Source organism: Trachypithecus francoisi, unplaced genomic scaffold (assembly GCF_009764315.1).
Source record: "Trachypithecus francoisi isolate TF-2019V2 unplaced genomic scaffold, Tfra_2.0 Lachesis_group20, whole genome shotgun sequence".
Taxonomy (NCBI): domain Eukaryota; kingdom Metazoa; phylum Chordata; class Mammalia; order Primates; family Cercopithecidae; genus Trachypithecus; species Trachypithecus francoisi.
The window spans coordinates 31,617,365-31,634,092 of NW_022681466.1; the positions used below are offsets into that span (position 1 = coordinate 31,617,365).

The 16,728-nt window shown below is 44.8% G+C and overlaps 1 protein-coding gene across 3 annotated transcripts in view; it reads right to left on the minus strand.

The window, feature by feature from the left end:
• Positions 1-2,921: 2,921 nt before the first annotated feature.
• The window catches only part of CUNH17orf67 (chromosome unknown C17orf67 homolog), a 43,234-nt gene continuing 29,427 nt past the window's right edge, over positions 2,922-16,728 (minus strand). For all 3 annotated transcript variants that reach the window (XM_033183593.1, XM_033183592.1, XM_033183591.1), the window contains 2 exons: positions 6,441-6,577; positions 2,922-3,362 (listed from right to left, as the gene is read on the minus strand). In XM_033183593.1, the coding sequence (XP_033039484.1) occupies positions 6,461-6,577 (117 nt within the window). In that variant the 3' untranslated portion in view covers positions 2,922-3,362; positions 6,441-6,460. The remainder of the gene's footprint in view (positions 3,363-6,440; positions 6,578-16,728) is intronic.

Here is a 16,728-nt window from a genome sequence, read left to right on the forward strand (position 1 = left end):
TCTGATTTATTTTTAATTCTGCTTCCCTCCTTCTCTCTTTTGGGACCTGTTAGTCTCATTCCTGTGCACTCTGTCCCACATGCACAGATTCAGCTCCTACTTCTTGTAAACCACTCTGAGAGGCAGGTGGGGAGGTGGACTAAGGGAGCGTTCTGTCCACCACTGTTCCATGTACCCTGGACAAGTCCTGGCACTAAATATCAGAGCCCATGGAAGGTGCCTGTGCTGAGATGACATCCCAGCTAGGTAAGAAGTGCAGTTGAGTCTTAATAAGACACATCCTCAGCCCTCAAGGAACTCAGTCTAGAAAACTACTTCATTCAAGGCATAAGAATATCAAATTTAGGGCAGAGGTGCAAAGTGTTTGTGGGGGGGAGGGGGGCATAGTAGTGAGGGGCTTCCCAGGTTCAAATCTCAGGTCCTGTACCCACCAGCTGTATGAACCTGAACAAACTGCCTGCCTGAGGTAGGCAGAATGATGGCTTCCCCAAAGATGTCCATGTCCTAATCCCTGGAACTTGTGAAAATGTTACCTTATATGGCAAGGGGGAATTAGCATTGTGGATGGACTTAAAGTTGTTAATCAACTGACCTTAAGATAGAGAAATTATTCTGAGTTATCTAAAGGGCCCAATGTAATCATGACAGTCCTTAGAAGTGGAAGATGGAGGCAGAAGAGAAAGGCAAAGTGATATGATGTGAGGCTCAACTCACCATTGCTGGCTTTGAGACGGAAGAAGGAGCCAGGAGCTAAGAAAGGTGAGTAGCTGGAAAAGACAAGGAAATAGATTCACCCCAAGAGGAAGAGAGGAAGAGAATGCAGCCCTGCTGACACATTGATTTAACCCAGTGAGACTCTTTTGTACTTCTAACATGCAGAACATAAGATAATTAATGTGTTGTTTTAACCCACTAATTAATTACAGTCAAAATAGAAAACTAATACACTGCCTAAACTCTGTAAACCTCAGTTTTCTCATCTATAAGTTGGGGATAAAACAGATGCTCCTAGACTTACAATGGGGTTACATCATAATAAACCCACTGGAAGTCGAAGATGCATTTAATACACCTAACCTACCAAACATCACAGCTTAGCCTGTAAATGTGCTCAGAACCCTTACATTAGCCTACAGTTGGGCAAGATCATCTAACACAAAGCCCATTTTATAGTAAGTGTTGAAGAGCTCATGTAATGTATTGAATGCTGTACTGAAAGTGAAAACCAGAATGGTTGTATGGGTCCTTGAAGTATGGTTTTGGCTGAGGGCATATCACTTTCACACCACCAGAAGTCAGGGACCATCTGTACAGAGTTTGACCCAAAATGTTGGTATTATTATTATTGAGAGATTCAGTACCTTCATCCCTAGACGAGCACACCTAATATAGTTTGGATCTATGTCCCTACCCAAATTGCATGTTGAAATTTAATCCCCAATGTTGGAAGTGGGGCTTGGTGGGAGCTGATTGGATCATGGGGGCAGTTTCTCATGAATGGTGTAGTACCATCCCCTTGGTACTGTTCTCACAATAGTGAGTGAGTTCTCACAAGATCTGGTTGTTTAAAAGTGTGTGGCATCTTCCCACTCCCTCTCTTGCTCTTGCTCTGGCCATGTGACTGCTCCCACTTCACCTTTCACCATGTTTGTAAGTTTCCTGAGGCCTCCCCAGAAGCCAAGCACGTGCCATCATCATGCTTCCTGTACAGCCTGCAGAACTGTGAGCCAATTAAACCTCTGTTCTGTATAAATTACCCAGTCTTAGGTATTTCTTTATAGCAATGCAATAATGAACTAATACACCACCCAACCTCCTTTGGGACAAGCCCTCCTCTGTAGCTCAGGGTGTGTGGGCATCCCTCCTTATCTTTTTCTGAGGATGCCAGATTCTTCTTTCCCTAGAACCATTTGGCCCACCTTCCCTTGCCCTCCAAATTTCTGCTTTTCTTGGCCTCTAATTGTCCAATCTTTGATTCTGAGGTTGTGGGGAAGGTGAGGGCCTCTGGGATACAGGAACTGCAACCCACTTTTCACAAGAAATGTTGCCTTTGCTAAAACACCAGGGTGTACAACTGGTATTAAGCAATAGCCCTATTTCCAGAGCTGGCCTTAGGCATATATATATATATATCACATATATATATATCACATATATATATATCCCTTGTGCAAAATTGCTGGGTGTTTGTATTTTCATTCATTTAAAGAACAGTAAGCTTTCTGATGCTGGATTTGCAAAGATAAACAAGGGAGGGAAATCTCTGCTTCAACACTTACAAAGAAAGAAAGAGGTTGGGTGTGGTGGCTCAAGCCTGTAATCCCAGCACTTTGGGAGGCCGAGATGGGTGGATCACGAGGTCAGGAGATCAAGACCATCCTGGCTAACACGGTGAAACCCCGTCTCTACTAAAAAATACAAAAAACTAGCCGGGCGAGGTGGTGGGTGTCTGTAGTCCCAGCTATTCGGGAGGCTGAGGCAGGAGAATGGCGTAAACCCGGGAGGCGGAGCTCGCAGTGAGCTGAGATCCAGCCACTGCACTCCAGCCTGGGCGACAGAGCGAGACTCCGTCTCCAAAAAAAAAAAAGAAAGAAAGAAAGAAAGTGGCCGGGCACAATGGCTCACACCTGTAATCCCAGCACTTGTGGATTGCCTGAGGTCAGGAGTTCGAGACCAGTCTGGTAACCATCGTGAAACCACGTCTCTACCAAAAATACAAAAAAAATTAGCTGAGCATAGTGGCGCATGCCTGTAGTCCCAGTCACTCGGGAGGCTGAGGCAGGAGAATCACTTGAACCTGGGAGGCAGAGGTTGCAGTGAGCCAAGATCATGCCACTGCACTCCAGCCTGGATGACAGAGTGAGACTCCATCTAAAAAAAAAAGAGAGAGAGAGAGAGAGAAAGGAAGAGACCACTAAAAGTAAATTTAATACCAATGTTTATTAGGGCAGAAAAGAAGAGGAAAAAAAATATATGACAAAACAACTCAGCAACCCCAAGTGGTATGCTTCACTACTCTGAACAAGGATTCCCCAAATTCCTTAGGGCAGGCAGCCTGCCCCAACTCTGGGTCTGGGAGTTCCAGCTCCATCAGCCCCAGGTAAGATTCTGGTTGTTCCCACTCTTGCAAACTGATGGAAAGACCTTTGGCAGGTGTCTATGCTTTAAGCTATTGGTTTTAGTGACTTATGCAGGTTAGTAAAATGAAGCAGTATATATATGTGCCATTTCCAAGGCAATCTTTGATATGCCCACAGTTCACAAGGTCTGAAGACATCCATTTCCGCAATTTAAAAACAAATGTAAAAAGCAGCCTTGTCTTGTTTCAACATTATCCAGGTTGTTGTCTATTAAAATGCTTGCTGAAAAAGAACAAGAAAATAACATTAGGATAATGATAATGATTGTGGTGGTGGTGGTGGTGGTGGTGATGATGGTGATGGCAGTGATGGTGATGATGGTGATCATGGTGGTGGTAATAGTGATGATGGTTATGATGGTGGTGGTAGTGATGATGATGATAGTGGTGGTGGTGGTGATAGTGATGATTATGATGGTGGTGGTGATAGTGGTGATGGTGATGATGGGGTTGATGGTGATAATGGTGGCAGTGGTGTCGATGGTGGTGGTGGTGATGATGGGGTTGATGGTGATGATGGTGGCAGTGGTGATGATGATGGTGGTGGTGGTGATGATGATGGTGATGATGGGGGTGATGGTGGTGGTGGTGATGGTGGTGATGGGGGTGATGGTGATGGTGGTGAGAATGGTGGTGATGGTGATGATGGTGATGGTGGTGATGGTGATGGTGGTGACAGTGATGATGGTGGTGAGAGTGGTGGTGGTGGTCATGGTGGTGGTGATAATGATGATGGGGGTGATGGTGGTGACGGTGATGGTGATGATGGTGGTGGTGGTGGTGGTGATGGTGATGATGGTGGTGTTGGTGGTGGTGTTGGTGATGGTGATGATGGTGATTGTGGTGGTGGTGATGGTGGTGGTGGTGACGGTGAGTGGTGGTGGTGGTCATGATGGTGGTGGTGGTGATGAGGACTGGTGGTGGTGGTGGTGGTCATGGTGGTGGTGATGGTCATGGTGATGATGGTGGTGATGGTAGTGTTGGTGGTAGTGGTGATGGTGATGATGGTGATGGTGGTGATTGTGGTGGTGGTGATGGTGATGATGGTAGTGATGGTGGTGGTGGTGGTGATGGTGATGATGGTGGTGATGGTGGTGATGGTGGTGGTGGTGGTGATGGTGATAATAGTGATGATGATGGTGGTGATGGTGGTGGTGGTGATGGTGGTGGTGGTGGTGGTGGTGGTGATGGTGGTGGTGATGGTGATGATAGTGATGATGATGGTGGTGATGATAGTGGTGATTGTGGTGGCGATGGTGATGATGGTGGTAAAGAACAAGAAGGAGGAGGAGGAGAGGGGAAAAGGAGGAGACTAAGGAAGAGGAAGAGTAGACCAAGGAAGAAGAAACACCATCCAGCTGTCATTTTCTGAGCACTTCCTATGTGTGCCAGGGCAACATTAACTATTTTCCAGGCATTGACTTTTTAAATCCTAGAACCATAAGGAAGGAACCATTACTATCCTTACATTACAAATGAGGAAACTATTCAATCAGGCATTTTTTTTCTAAGGTTATTCAGTCAGTGACTGGAAGACTCACTATCTGAAGTCTGTCTGATTCCCAATTCCAAGTTGACACATTTCTCCAGCTACCGCTTCCTTGTATTTACATAAGTGGGAGCTGCCTGGAGTGAAGCCTCTGTGGAACCCTGTGTTTGCAGGAGCTAGGCACCCAGGCTCACCAGCAGTGCCTGTCCTACCAAGAATCAGAGGCCTCAGTCACCCCTTGGAGGGTACTACTGTAGGGCTGAACCCAGAAACCTCTCCTTTAACTTCAACTGCACAACACTAATAAGTGCTTTAATTTTTAGAGTCACTTACTATGCACCAGGCTCCCTAGACATCATTATTACCCCAACTTACAGAGGCAGAAGCAAAGAGTCAGTGAGGTTAGGTGACTTGCCCAAGGGCACAGAGCTGGAAATCAGAAAGTCAAACTCAGCTCTGGCCAGTTCCAGAGCTTAAGCATCCAATTACTCCACAGTTCTGTTTTCTGGAAGAAGCCAAGTGAGGGCTTCCAGTGCTAAAAGACAAAGGCCCTTGGTGCAAGGGAGGCCAGCACCCTGGGAGTTGGGAGCCAAGCCAAGGCACACCAGAACCCTGACCTAGAATAGAGCTCCAGCAGCTGGAAGAATTAGAAGAGGGATGTATGTAGCCCACTCCTACCCCTCAAAAGCAGAACTTCTATTCCACTGCCAGCAGGTGATCCTCTCACGATCTGTGAAAGCTTCCTCAGAGTGATTCCATGCCCACACACACACAGGACTGTGCAACACGGTCCACATAAAGCATGCAGATTTATGGTGGTCAGAAGCCTAGCATACCAACCACTGCTTAGCATGAGTTAGTAGCTTAATCATGCTCAGTTAGCTCCTCTTTAAAATGGGGTTAAAGTGCACACCCTGCAATGACACCAGGGTGTTAAAAGGATCATATGAGGCAATTTATGTTATATTATGAAGAGTGATTAATAGGAGTGTACCTGTGTCAATTCACAGTAGCACAAAATAAACAACAAAGGTATAAGATTTCTCTCACCACAAAGATAAACTCCCTGATTATATCTTATCCTGCTTGGTCCATAAAACTTACAGAGGAGAAATGAAATTCACTGGGCTTACCCTCTGAAGGAACTTTTCTACCTTATCTAACAGGATTTGCAAAAGGGGGAAGACGATGAGGACAGACAGGGAGAAGCAAACGGCCTCATCTAGGCACAGAGGTACAGAGTTGGGGGCATGCAGGGTGTGGGGGGAAAGCTGGGCAGTCCCCTGCTGGTAGGCTGAAAACAGAAGCCCTGGGAAAAGGGAAAGACAGAGGGTGGGCTGGGCAGATTGGCAGCCTTGAAGGCTGCAGGAAGGCAGTGGGGAACACGAGTGAGATCTGGGAAAGAAGCTGTTGATCCTGATGACAGTAGTGATGATCATGATAGATGTCACAGGTTGACTCCATGAATGCTGAGCCCTCCCGAAGAGACCCGAGTCTCAACAAAATACACTTCTCCAGATTTGGGGTCCAGAGAGAGGTTTTCTGCATGGCAAATAGGGTCACATCCCTCCTCATTTGGGATCACTTTGTGACTCAATAAAAGTTGGGCTCCCCTGTGTGTCCCCCAGCGCTCCTCTCAACCTGGCTCCCCACTATGTCTCCTGCCTCACTCTTGCCACCCCCACTCCAAACCCATAAACTACTAACCAGCTGGCCCCCTGAGGCGTGGTCCAGAAAGTCTCCCAGCCCATGCCATGCTATATCCCCTGCCACTCCCTCAGACAGAGGCCTGGGAGAGAGAAGGAGACGTACCGAGGCTGGTCCTGATCCCCTTACACAGGATGAACCCTGTTCCTGTCACAGTGGGGTTTGCAGTGAGGGTTCAGCCAGTGCTCCAGGAACTGCTCCTCGGCGCGATGCTCCAGGGCGAGCAGGTGGTGCATGTGTTCCTGTCAAAACAAACCACACTGAAGAAGGCTTCATCTACAGTAACAGCCGAGGGGTCAGCATGCATGGCATGGCTCTGGCCCCCTAGACAGGGCAGGATGGGAGGACAGGCAGGAAGGAGAAATCAACAGCCCATGCCTCTCAGTAGGGAAGATCAGTCAGTATGACCCACCCGGTGGGCAAAATAAAGAAGTCTGACAATACTAAGTGCTGAGTGGGTGGATCTCCATGAAATCATGGAACAACCACTTCAGAAAACAACTGATTGCCTGTAATCTAGAAATTTCACTCCTACTTCAATGGACCTCAAATTTTATCAGATACCAGAGACCTGGAGAGCTTATTACAACACAGATTGCTGGGCCTATCCTATAGTTTCTGACTCAGTGGGTCTTGGGTGGGACTTGAGAAGTTGCATTTCTAACAAGTTCCTAGCTAATAGTTATATTGCTAGTTGCTCTGAGAACAAGAGAAACTCTTATATCAGGAGAGGTGTATAAAAATGTTTATAGCAGCAATAAATTTGTCATAGCAAAACACTGGAAAGATGCCAAATAGACTCTTACAGGAGAATGAATCAAATTATGGTAGGGTTATGCCATGGAATATTACACAGCAGAGAACATAAATTAATTATACTGTAGCTATATACAACAACATAGGTGGGTCTTAGAAATAGCATATTGAGTGAAAAGTCCAAGTAACTACATTTATAGCATGACACTATTTTTATAAAGTTCAAATAAGCATAACTAAATCATGTAATATATTACTTATGGCCATATGCATTTCTGATAAAATCATCTTTTTTAAAAGACAAGGGATAAGCAGAAGAAAGCTAGGGTTGCTATGCTAATATCAAACAAAAAGACTTTAAAATATAAAAAATGTTACTAGAAATAGAGAAGCATTTTGTAAAAATAGTCTGGCAGTTCCTTACAATATTAAACATAGAGTTACCATTTGTACTCCTGGCGAGCAACTGTACTTGTAGGTATATACCCAAGAGAAACAAAAAATGAATGTCCACACAAAAACTTGTACACAGATGTTCACACCAGCATCATTTGTCACAGCCAAAAACCAGAAGCAACCCAAATGTCCACCAACAAATGAATGGATAAATAAAATGTGCTACTTCCATATAATGGAATATTATTTGGCAATTAAAATGAATAAAGCAGTGATCCCTGCTACACTATGGATGAACCTTGAGAACATTATGCTAAGTGACAGAAGCCAGTCACAAAGGACCACATGGTGTACAATTCCGTTCATATGAAAGGTGGCCAGTCCTACACATCAATCTGTCCACAACAGAAAGCAGCTCCTTGCCCTGACTAGTCCTGCCCCTTACTGTGGCCAGCATCTCCATCTACTCAGGAATCCACTCCAGAACACGAACTGTCATTGCCTCCTTCACCCTCAAACTCAACATAGGACTGAGCATTAGGACATTGAGGCTATCTCCTGAATAGTTCTCAGATGCCCTCCCTCATCTCTGCCACTTCCTTAGGTCAGGTCTTCACCATTGTCCACCAAGGCTGCTGCAGACTCCTGACCCCTCTGTCTCACCCATCTGTGTTGCATTCCTCCCACCCCATACCTCCTCCCTCCTCCATCCCTGCTCCACTCTGACAGAGTGACCCAAAATGGTCAAAGGTGGCCCACCAGGGCCACCTTCCTCCTCAAAGACGTCACCAGTGCTGTCTGCCTGCAAGGAGTCAGCGCCTGCCTCTACCCATGGGTTTTGTCTGTGGCTCTGGATAATGTACTTGCAAGCCAGCAGATGAGTGCAGCTTTGGGTAGGATTCCCCATCTTCCCCCACTCCTCACAACAGCAGGGAGTGACCCTGCCTTCCCACCTTGGTCTACAATTGTCATTGACAGCCTTTGTTAATCTCTATGCTTCTCAAGAACACAATTTCTCCATGAAATGGTTGCCTGAAGAGACTTTAATGAAGGGATCATTCACAGCCATGTGAGTAGGGTTAAGGGAACTATCAAAGAATATTCTAGCACCCAGGGACTAGCAATACGGGGAAGCCATGACCATGCCTAAGTTTGCAGGGCCAAGAGTGGAGAACCCTTAGAGGAGCCATTAGGCCTGGGGCCAGGCGGGTGGGGCTGCTGTGGTCTTGGGGGCACAGCACAGCCTTTGCAAGGCAAGGAGGTAACAGGAAACAAACAGCCCGTCCTCTCCCTCCTCTTCCCCTCAGTCTCCTGCAGGGCCCAATCAGAAGCCAGCCGGCCAGGGAACCAAGGGATTCAGTCTACAGAGGTCAGTCTCCTTGAGCACATAGTGGGGCACAGCAGGGTGGAGGATGGACTGGGGTCAGGGCAGAGAAAACCCGCGTCAATGCCAGGATGATGAGGAGTGGCAGGTGTGCTACCACCAGAGAAGGGAGCAGATAGCACAAATAACAGAGGGCCATGGTAGGGCCTCTCTGCAACCTGCAGCTCATCAGCCTCTGAACATACCCATCCTTTGCATGAAATTTTTGTCTTTGCATCTCCTCTCTCTCTCAGTTTGCTCATGCTCTGCCCTTTATCAACAGGAATGTCATTTCCAGCCTTTGGGGCTGGCCTTCTCCTCCCAACGTGCCTTGGTCTTCCCCAAAGCCAGTTCAGGCTGTGAATTTCCTGTATATGGGTTACTCATGGCATTATGTCCTATAAGTGACGCGTAAAACAGAAAAATGATAAATCAACAGGACCTCTCTTAAGTAAAAGAATAAAATGTGATTTCTCTTGTCTTAGTCAGTTATAAGGTCTCCTCCTTCCCTCTCCATCTTCTGGTGCAATCTCTGGCCTACAAGAACTGCCTATCATACTGAAGGTGGTTCATCATATCTCTGCTTATGGCAACCATATCGCTAGTTAAGCAAGAAGCTTCAGCGCACTCCTCTTCCTTGTCCTCCCAGCATCCAAGCAGCCTAACTCCTGTGAATGCTCCTGGATCCCTTCTACCCAGCCCGACTGCCTCTGCCCAGCTTAGGCCCCAGCCCAGGCCCCAGCCCTGGGGCTAGACCTCTGCCACAACCTCTGCAGGCTCTTATTACCCCTTGTCTTACCTTCTTCCTCTGTGGAATTTTTTACTGTTTTGTTTTGTTTTCTTAATAGGCTTTATTTTTTAGAGCAGTTTTAGGTTCGCAGCGAAATTGAGCACAAATATAGTGTTCCCATATATCCCCTGTCTTCACACAGGCACAGCCTCCCCCACTACCAACATCCTCCATCAGCATGGGATATTTGTTACAGTTGATGCACCTGCATTGACACATCACCATCACCAGTCCATAGTTGACATTAGGGCTCACTCTTGGTATTACACAAAAGTATGGCAGTTGGGCACCATGGCTCACTCTATAATCCCAGCAATTTGGGAGGCCGAGGTGGGCAGATCGCTCGAGCTCTGGAGTTCGAGACAAGCCTGGGCAACATGGTGAAACCCTATCTCTACCAAAAATACAAAAAAAATTAGCCAGGTGTGGTGGTGCATGCCTGTAGTCCCAGCTACTCAGGAAACTGAGGTGGGAGGATCTCTTGAGCCCAGGAGGTAGAGGTTGCAGTGAGCTGAGATCGCACCATGGCACTCCAGCCTGGGCGACAGTGCGAGCCTTTGTCTCAAAAATAAATAAATAAATAAAAATAAAAATAAAAGCATGGCACCTACATCTGCTTCTGATAAGGACCTCAGGAAGCTTCCACTCATGGCAGAAGGTGAAGGGGAGCTGATATATGCAGATCACATGGCGAGACAGGAGGCAAGAAAGAGAGGAGGTGCCAGGCTCTTTGCAACAATCTGTTCTCATGGGAACTAAGAGTGAAAACTCCCTCATTACCACCATTCATGAGAGATCCACCTCCATGACTCAAACACCTCCCACAAGGCCCCACCTCCAACACTGGGGATCAAATTTCAACATGAGACTTGGTGGGACCAAAAAAACCACATACAAACCCTAGCACTACCGTTGCAATATCAGCAATATCACACGGAACAGTTTCACTGCCCTAAAAATCTGCTTTGCTCTGCCTGCTCATCTGCCCAACCCCTGGCAACCACTGATCTTTATACTGTCTCTATAGTTTTGCCTTTCCCAGAATGTCATGTAGTTAGAATCATAGAACATGTAATCGAATTTTCAGATTGGTTTCTTTTCTTTAGTAATACGCATTGAAGTTTAATTCCACGTCTTTCCGTGGCTTGATAGCTCATTTTGTTTTAGGGTTGAATAATATTCCATTATCTGGATGTACCATAGTTCATTTATTCACTCACCAGGACATCCTGGTTGCTTCCAAGTTGGAGTAATTATGAATAAAACTGCTATAAACATGTGAGTGCAGGTTTTGTGTGGATCTAAGTTTTCAATCCTTTGGGTAAACACCAGGGAGTGTGATTATTGAGTAGTATGTTAAGAGTAGGTCTGGTTTTGTAAGAAACTGCCAAACTGTCTTCCAAAGTAGCTGCACCATTTTGCATTTCCACCAGCAATGAGTGAGAGTTCTGTTGCTTCACATCCTCACCAGCATTTGGTGTTGTCCGTGTTCCGGATTTTGGCCATTCTAATAGGTGTATAGTGGCATCTCACTGCTGTTTTAAATTGCCTTTCCCTAATGACGTATGATGTTTCACATGCTTACTTGCCATCTGTGTATCTTCTTCAGTAGATGTCCATTCAAGTCTTTTGTCAGAATGGGTTTTTAAAATATAAAAAACAAAAATAGCTTTATTGGTTTTTATTTTTATCACAACAGTGATACATATTACTTTCTTAAAGTCGTGTAAAAAAAAAAAAAGAAAGTTATAAAGAGAGGCTGAAAAATCCCTCTTGATTTTTCTGTATCCTGTTGTAAAGTGATTTTTTTTTTTTTTTAGATGGAGTCTCGCCCTGTCACACAGGCTGGAGTGCAGTGGCACCATCTCAGCTTACTGCAAGCTCCACCTCCTGGGTTCATACCATTCTCTTGCCTCAGCTTCCTGAGTAGCTGGGACTATAGGCATCTGCCACCACACTCGGCTAATTTTTTGAATTTTTAGTAGAGATGGGGTTTCACCGTGTTAGCCAGGATGGTCTCGATCTCCTGACCTCGTGATCCACCTGCCTCGGCCTCCCAAAGTGCTGGGATTACAGGCGTAAGCCACTGCGCCCAGCCACAGAGTGATACATTTTTTTAATGTACTCACATTGCTTCTTCACTTAAAATGCCTGCATGCCTCCCACTGGGCTCAGGAGAAAGTTCTGATTCCTAAATGTGGCTAAGGGCTTTCCATACCCAGCTATACCCATCTCCTGAGCCTCTTCACTCACCATCAATACACTTGAGCTTTGTTCTCCATCTTTCGCTGAACAGGCCATGCTTGCTGTTCTTTCTAAGGCTTCCAAAGCACCTATTGTTTGCTCTGCCTAGAACACCCCTGTACCTTCTTATTTTCCCGTCTCATCCTTACCTGACTTTTCAGGCCTCAGCTTAGATGTTACTTCCTCTAGGAAACCTTCTCAGATTCCCCGTGACCCCACTTCTCTGGGTCCCCAAAGCTCCATAGACTTTTCCCAGCGTAGCCCTCCCTGGTCATTCTGTGTGGCAGTGAGCTCTCCCTGAGAGTGTGGACTTTATTGGCCTGCCTCATATTGTTTAGTGGAGGTGGTAGGTGGGTTGGCTCATATATTGGTATCAAAATTTGATGTTCCAGCTGGGTGTGGTGGAGCACACCTGTAGTCCTTGCTACTCAGGAGGCTAAGGTGAGAGGATTACTTAAGCCCAGGAGTTTGAGGCTTCAGTGAACTATGATCATGCCACTGCACTTCAGAGCAGGCAACAGAGCGAGACTCAAGCAAAACTCAAAACAAAAACAGTGGCCGGGCGCGGTGGCTCAAGCCTATAATCCCAGCACTTTGGGAGGCCGAGACGGGCGGATCACGAGGTCGAGATCGAGACCATCCTGGCTAACACGGTGAAACCTCGTCTCTACTAAAAAATACAAAAAACTAGCCGGGCGGGGTGGCGGACGCCTGTAGTCTCAGCTACTCCGGAGGCTGAGGCAGGAGAATGGCGGGAACCCGCGAGGCGGAGCTTGCAGTGAGCTGAGTTCCGGCCACTGCACTTCAGCCTGGGTGACACAGCAAGACTCCGTCTCAAAAAAAAAAAAAAAAAAAAAACAAAAACAAAAACAAAAAACTTGATGTTCTTTTTTGTTCCCTCCAAAAGAGAATGGAAAAGAAGGGAATGATTTTTAACTTGGAGTGTGTTTTTGATATTGTCCTGAAGGAAATGTTGGTGCTGTAATTATAGGATATGAACCATTGCAAAGTATGCATAGAACAGGTCCATACAAACTGCAGACCAATAATCAGAGAAGTGGCATTTCACCTTAGGAAAGAGCAGACATACTCAGTCGTACTTGTGATGTGATTAAATTGTTTTTGGCATGTATCAATATCATAAAAATTCTATATCATAGAAACCTTCCTGTGGCATTAAGGCTTTAATGAAGGGTCCACTTCAGAACTCTAAGTTTTTAAGTTTTTAGAATACCCTCTAGGAACTCTGCATTCTGTATCAAATGTAGTCATTTAAAAAGAAAAAAAAAGAATGTGCAAAGGAAGGAATTATGAAGTGTCCAACTTTTCTGATTTTTTTTCTTTCCCCCAGGACCCATGCAGTTTGGATTTGTTTTGGTTATGGTTGTTGTTTTCATTTAACTCATCAAAATACACTCAGTGTTCTGGCAGGGAGTCTCTGGGTCAGCTGGGGTGGAAGGCAGATGGTGAGAGGGCTACTTGTAGAATCCAACAAAGATTCCCTGGCTGCTTTCTGAACATGTTTGCAGATTTTGGGCTGAGTTCCTTCCCTATCCAGGGAGTCTTTGGCCAGAAGAATAGTAATTGGGAGGAACAGGAAGGCCGTGTGCAGTCTTGTAAATAAGGAACAACAAGTTCCCAGCACATAACTTTACTTGCTCAACTATTCTGTGGAAGCAGCACACTGCAGGAACCCCTGCTGCCTGCTTCTTGCTGGCCTATTGGCCAGACAGGGAGGCATAGAGGCTAAGAGTCTCAGTCTCCTTCAAACCTGAACTCTGTCATTATTGCTTTACCTCTCCAGCCTCAATTTGTTCATCTGCAAGACGGGGATTGCACTAGCACTTACTTCCTTAAGTTAGTTAACTTGCTTCCTTGGGTTAGATATTAAATGAAATGGTGCAAATAAAGTTTTGTGCCAAATAAGTAGCCTGCATTTGTCCCTCCAGATCCATTCTCTCCCCCTTTTCACCTGGCCATAGGACCCAGATTAATTGTCGCCATAGACTCCCTTGGCCTGTGGCTTCTGGTTGGGTTTCATCAGTGGGATGTACCAGAACAGATTAGAAGGTAGGGGGAGGGAGAGGTCCGAGTATTCAATCCCCTAGTTCCTCCCCAATGAGTCACAACCACACCAAGCATAAATACAATCACAAAAGAAACCATTTAAGCTTGAATGTCATCTTTTTAAAGAATTTCCACAGTTCACCCCAGCAACTGGCTGCATCCCTCTCCTGAAGGCCACAGCTCCTAGGAGGCTGTCCTCTCCAGCTCTGGGAACCATCTGCCTCCCTTATTCCTTCATGGTCTAGAGACTGTTAACCCTGATCCTTTATCATTTCTTGTTGATTAACCTTAATCCTGCCCACGCCTTTGTAAAAAGTCTCTTTATTAAACACTCTTCAGGTACCCCATCTCCTGCTGGGACCCCAATACTCCAGGGGCTTGGCACACCATTCCTAGAATGTAGTAGGAATGCATTAAATGCTAGCTGTTAACTTTGGTTACTATTAGATAACAAAGATCTGAGTACACACCAAGGTTGTGAAGGAGAGCATCCTTCCCAGGAACTGGTACACAGGAAACCTTCCGTAAAGGCTTGTTGAAGAAAAGACTACAGCATCATTCTTCAAAGCCTGATCTGTGCTCCCCTCAGGGGCCCATAAGGCCAAATTATTTTTAGAATAACACTCAGACATTATTTGTCTTCTTGCTGTATTGGCATTTTCACTGATGTGCCAAGGCAGTGGTAAAATGACTGGCGCATTAGCAGGAATCCAGGCAATGGTACCCAATTCCATTAGCGGTCGTATCCTTCCCCACCACACACTCACAGTATGAAAATAAAAATAAAACATTCTTAAAATGCCAGTTGCCCTGAAGAATGCCCTGGTGAAACAGTATAGAGCAACCCAAACGGGCATATGCAGGCAGTACTTCTGCTGTATGACAAAGTGCAATGATTTTCACAAAGAAAAGCATGTGTGCAATTGCTGGTGTTGAACTGGCTATGCATGTTTTATGTGCATGTTGGGCAGACATCTTGACAATGAATGAAGTAAGTCTGTCACCTCAAGGAAAACAATTTACAGTATGTATTAAATTGAGCTTCCCAGAGGAAACCGGATTTTTGAAAACTTGCGTCTGCTACAGGAGGCTGGCAACTTCCCAATACTTAAAGACATTTATAATGAGATCACTGGTAATATTAACAAATGTCACTACTGATACACAACACCTTTTATAATTATATACTCATTTGCATCTTTACTCATTTAATCTCTGTCCCTCTCAGCCAAATATCCAACCAGTTTTTTTATGGCAGTGACCAAAGTATATCTGGTCTATGACTTAGTGCTTGGCACACAGTAGGACCACAACAAAGCTCACTGGAAAAATGTATAAAGGAGCAAATGAATAAATAAAATAACTATTCTTTCCCCATAATCTTGCTAAATCCTCCTTGAAAATTTTCTTGACATCTGTGTCAATCTGCTCATTATAACAGCCTAGGCCAAATGTACATTAAAAGCATCAAAAAGTAATATATATTTCACACTCCTAAACACCAACTGAAATCATCATTGAAGAAAAACAACCAAAACAGACACACATTGAGAACAAGAAAGAAATCAGCACTGGTTTCCATGACATTTCATAATTTACTTAAAATGTTAGGAAAATGAATATGCCACAAAGGCCTAAAAAGCAATCATTAGTCAAATCAAAAGGCAAATTGCAAATCTGCTGAAAACCACAAATTCAACAATTGCACTGGCTGAGTTAGAAATGACCCGACATTAGGGATAATCTCAAATGTTCCTGGAGCAAGGAAGAAGAGGTATATGGAAAATAAGTTTTAATTTCTTCAGATTCCTTTCTCCAAGTGTGGGGGGGTGTAAATTCAAGCAAAACAAAACCAATATCTGTGTTCCATGTCAAATGCCAACTGTAATGATTTAAGTATTTCTCAGTAACTAGAGCAGAAATTAAAAGTAGTCCTTTATTATGGTTCTGGACTGGTGTGATAACGAACTTGTCTTCTTGCTGTATTGGCATTTTCACTGATGTGCCAAGGCAGTGGTAAAATGACTGGCGCCTTAGCAGAAATCCAGGCAGTGGTACCCAATTCTATTAGCAGTCATCGTATCCTTCCCCACCACACACTCACAGTATGAAAATAAAAATAAAACATTCTTTTATATGTTTATAAATAAAACATTCTTTAATGCCCACCAGAACTTGACCTATGCTGAGAATCATAAAGTGGACAGTTATTCTATCAAGGCAGGGCCTTTTTCCAAGAAGGCAAAATCCTTCCTGTGACATTTTTGCAGAATTAAAGATCCATCAGCATTTGGAAAAATTATTTTGCTCATTAGTACAAGCAAGGTAATCCCGTAGATAGAATGGTGGCTCAGAACTTAACTGCACTGGAACACTGAAGGCTCAGCCCTGAAGGAAGGGAGAACAGTGCTGTGGGCAATTTACACCTCGGTCACTCCAAACTGGCCTTTGAGGTAATGGGGAACAAAAGGATAATGGAGTTACTACACACATTTGTCAAAGAGCTAAACATGAAAGTATATTTTACAAAGTCTACTTATAATAAAGCTAATATGATTTACGCTTGCCAAACAAGAACATTCCTTAAAGGATCACAGGCCAAAATGGAACACTTCCTAGGAAAGTGTATTCCCAGGTTTCACAAGCACTTACAAATATAATCACAAAAGAAATAATTTAAGCCTGAATGTCATCTTTTTAAAGAATTTCCACAGGTCAATCGAGAAATTGGCAAACAATCTCTTCCCTAAAATTTGAGTAGATTAAGAGAAATGTAA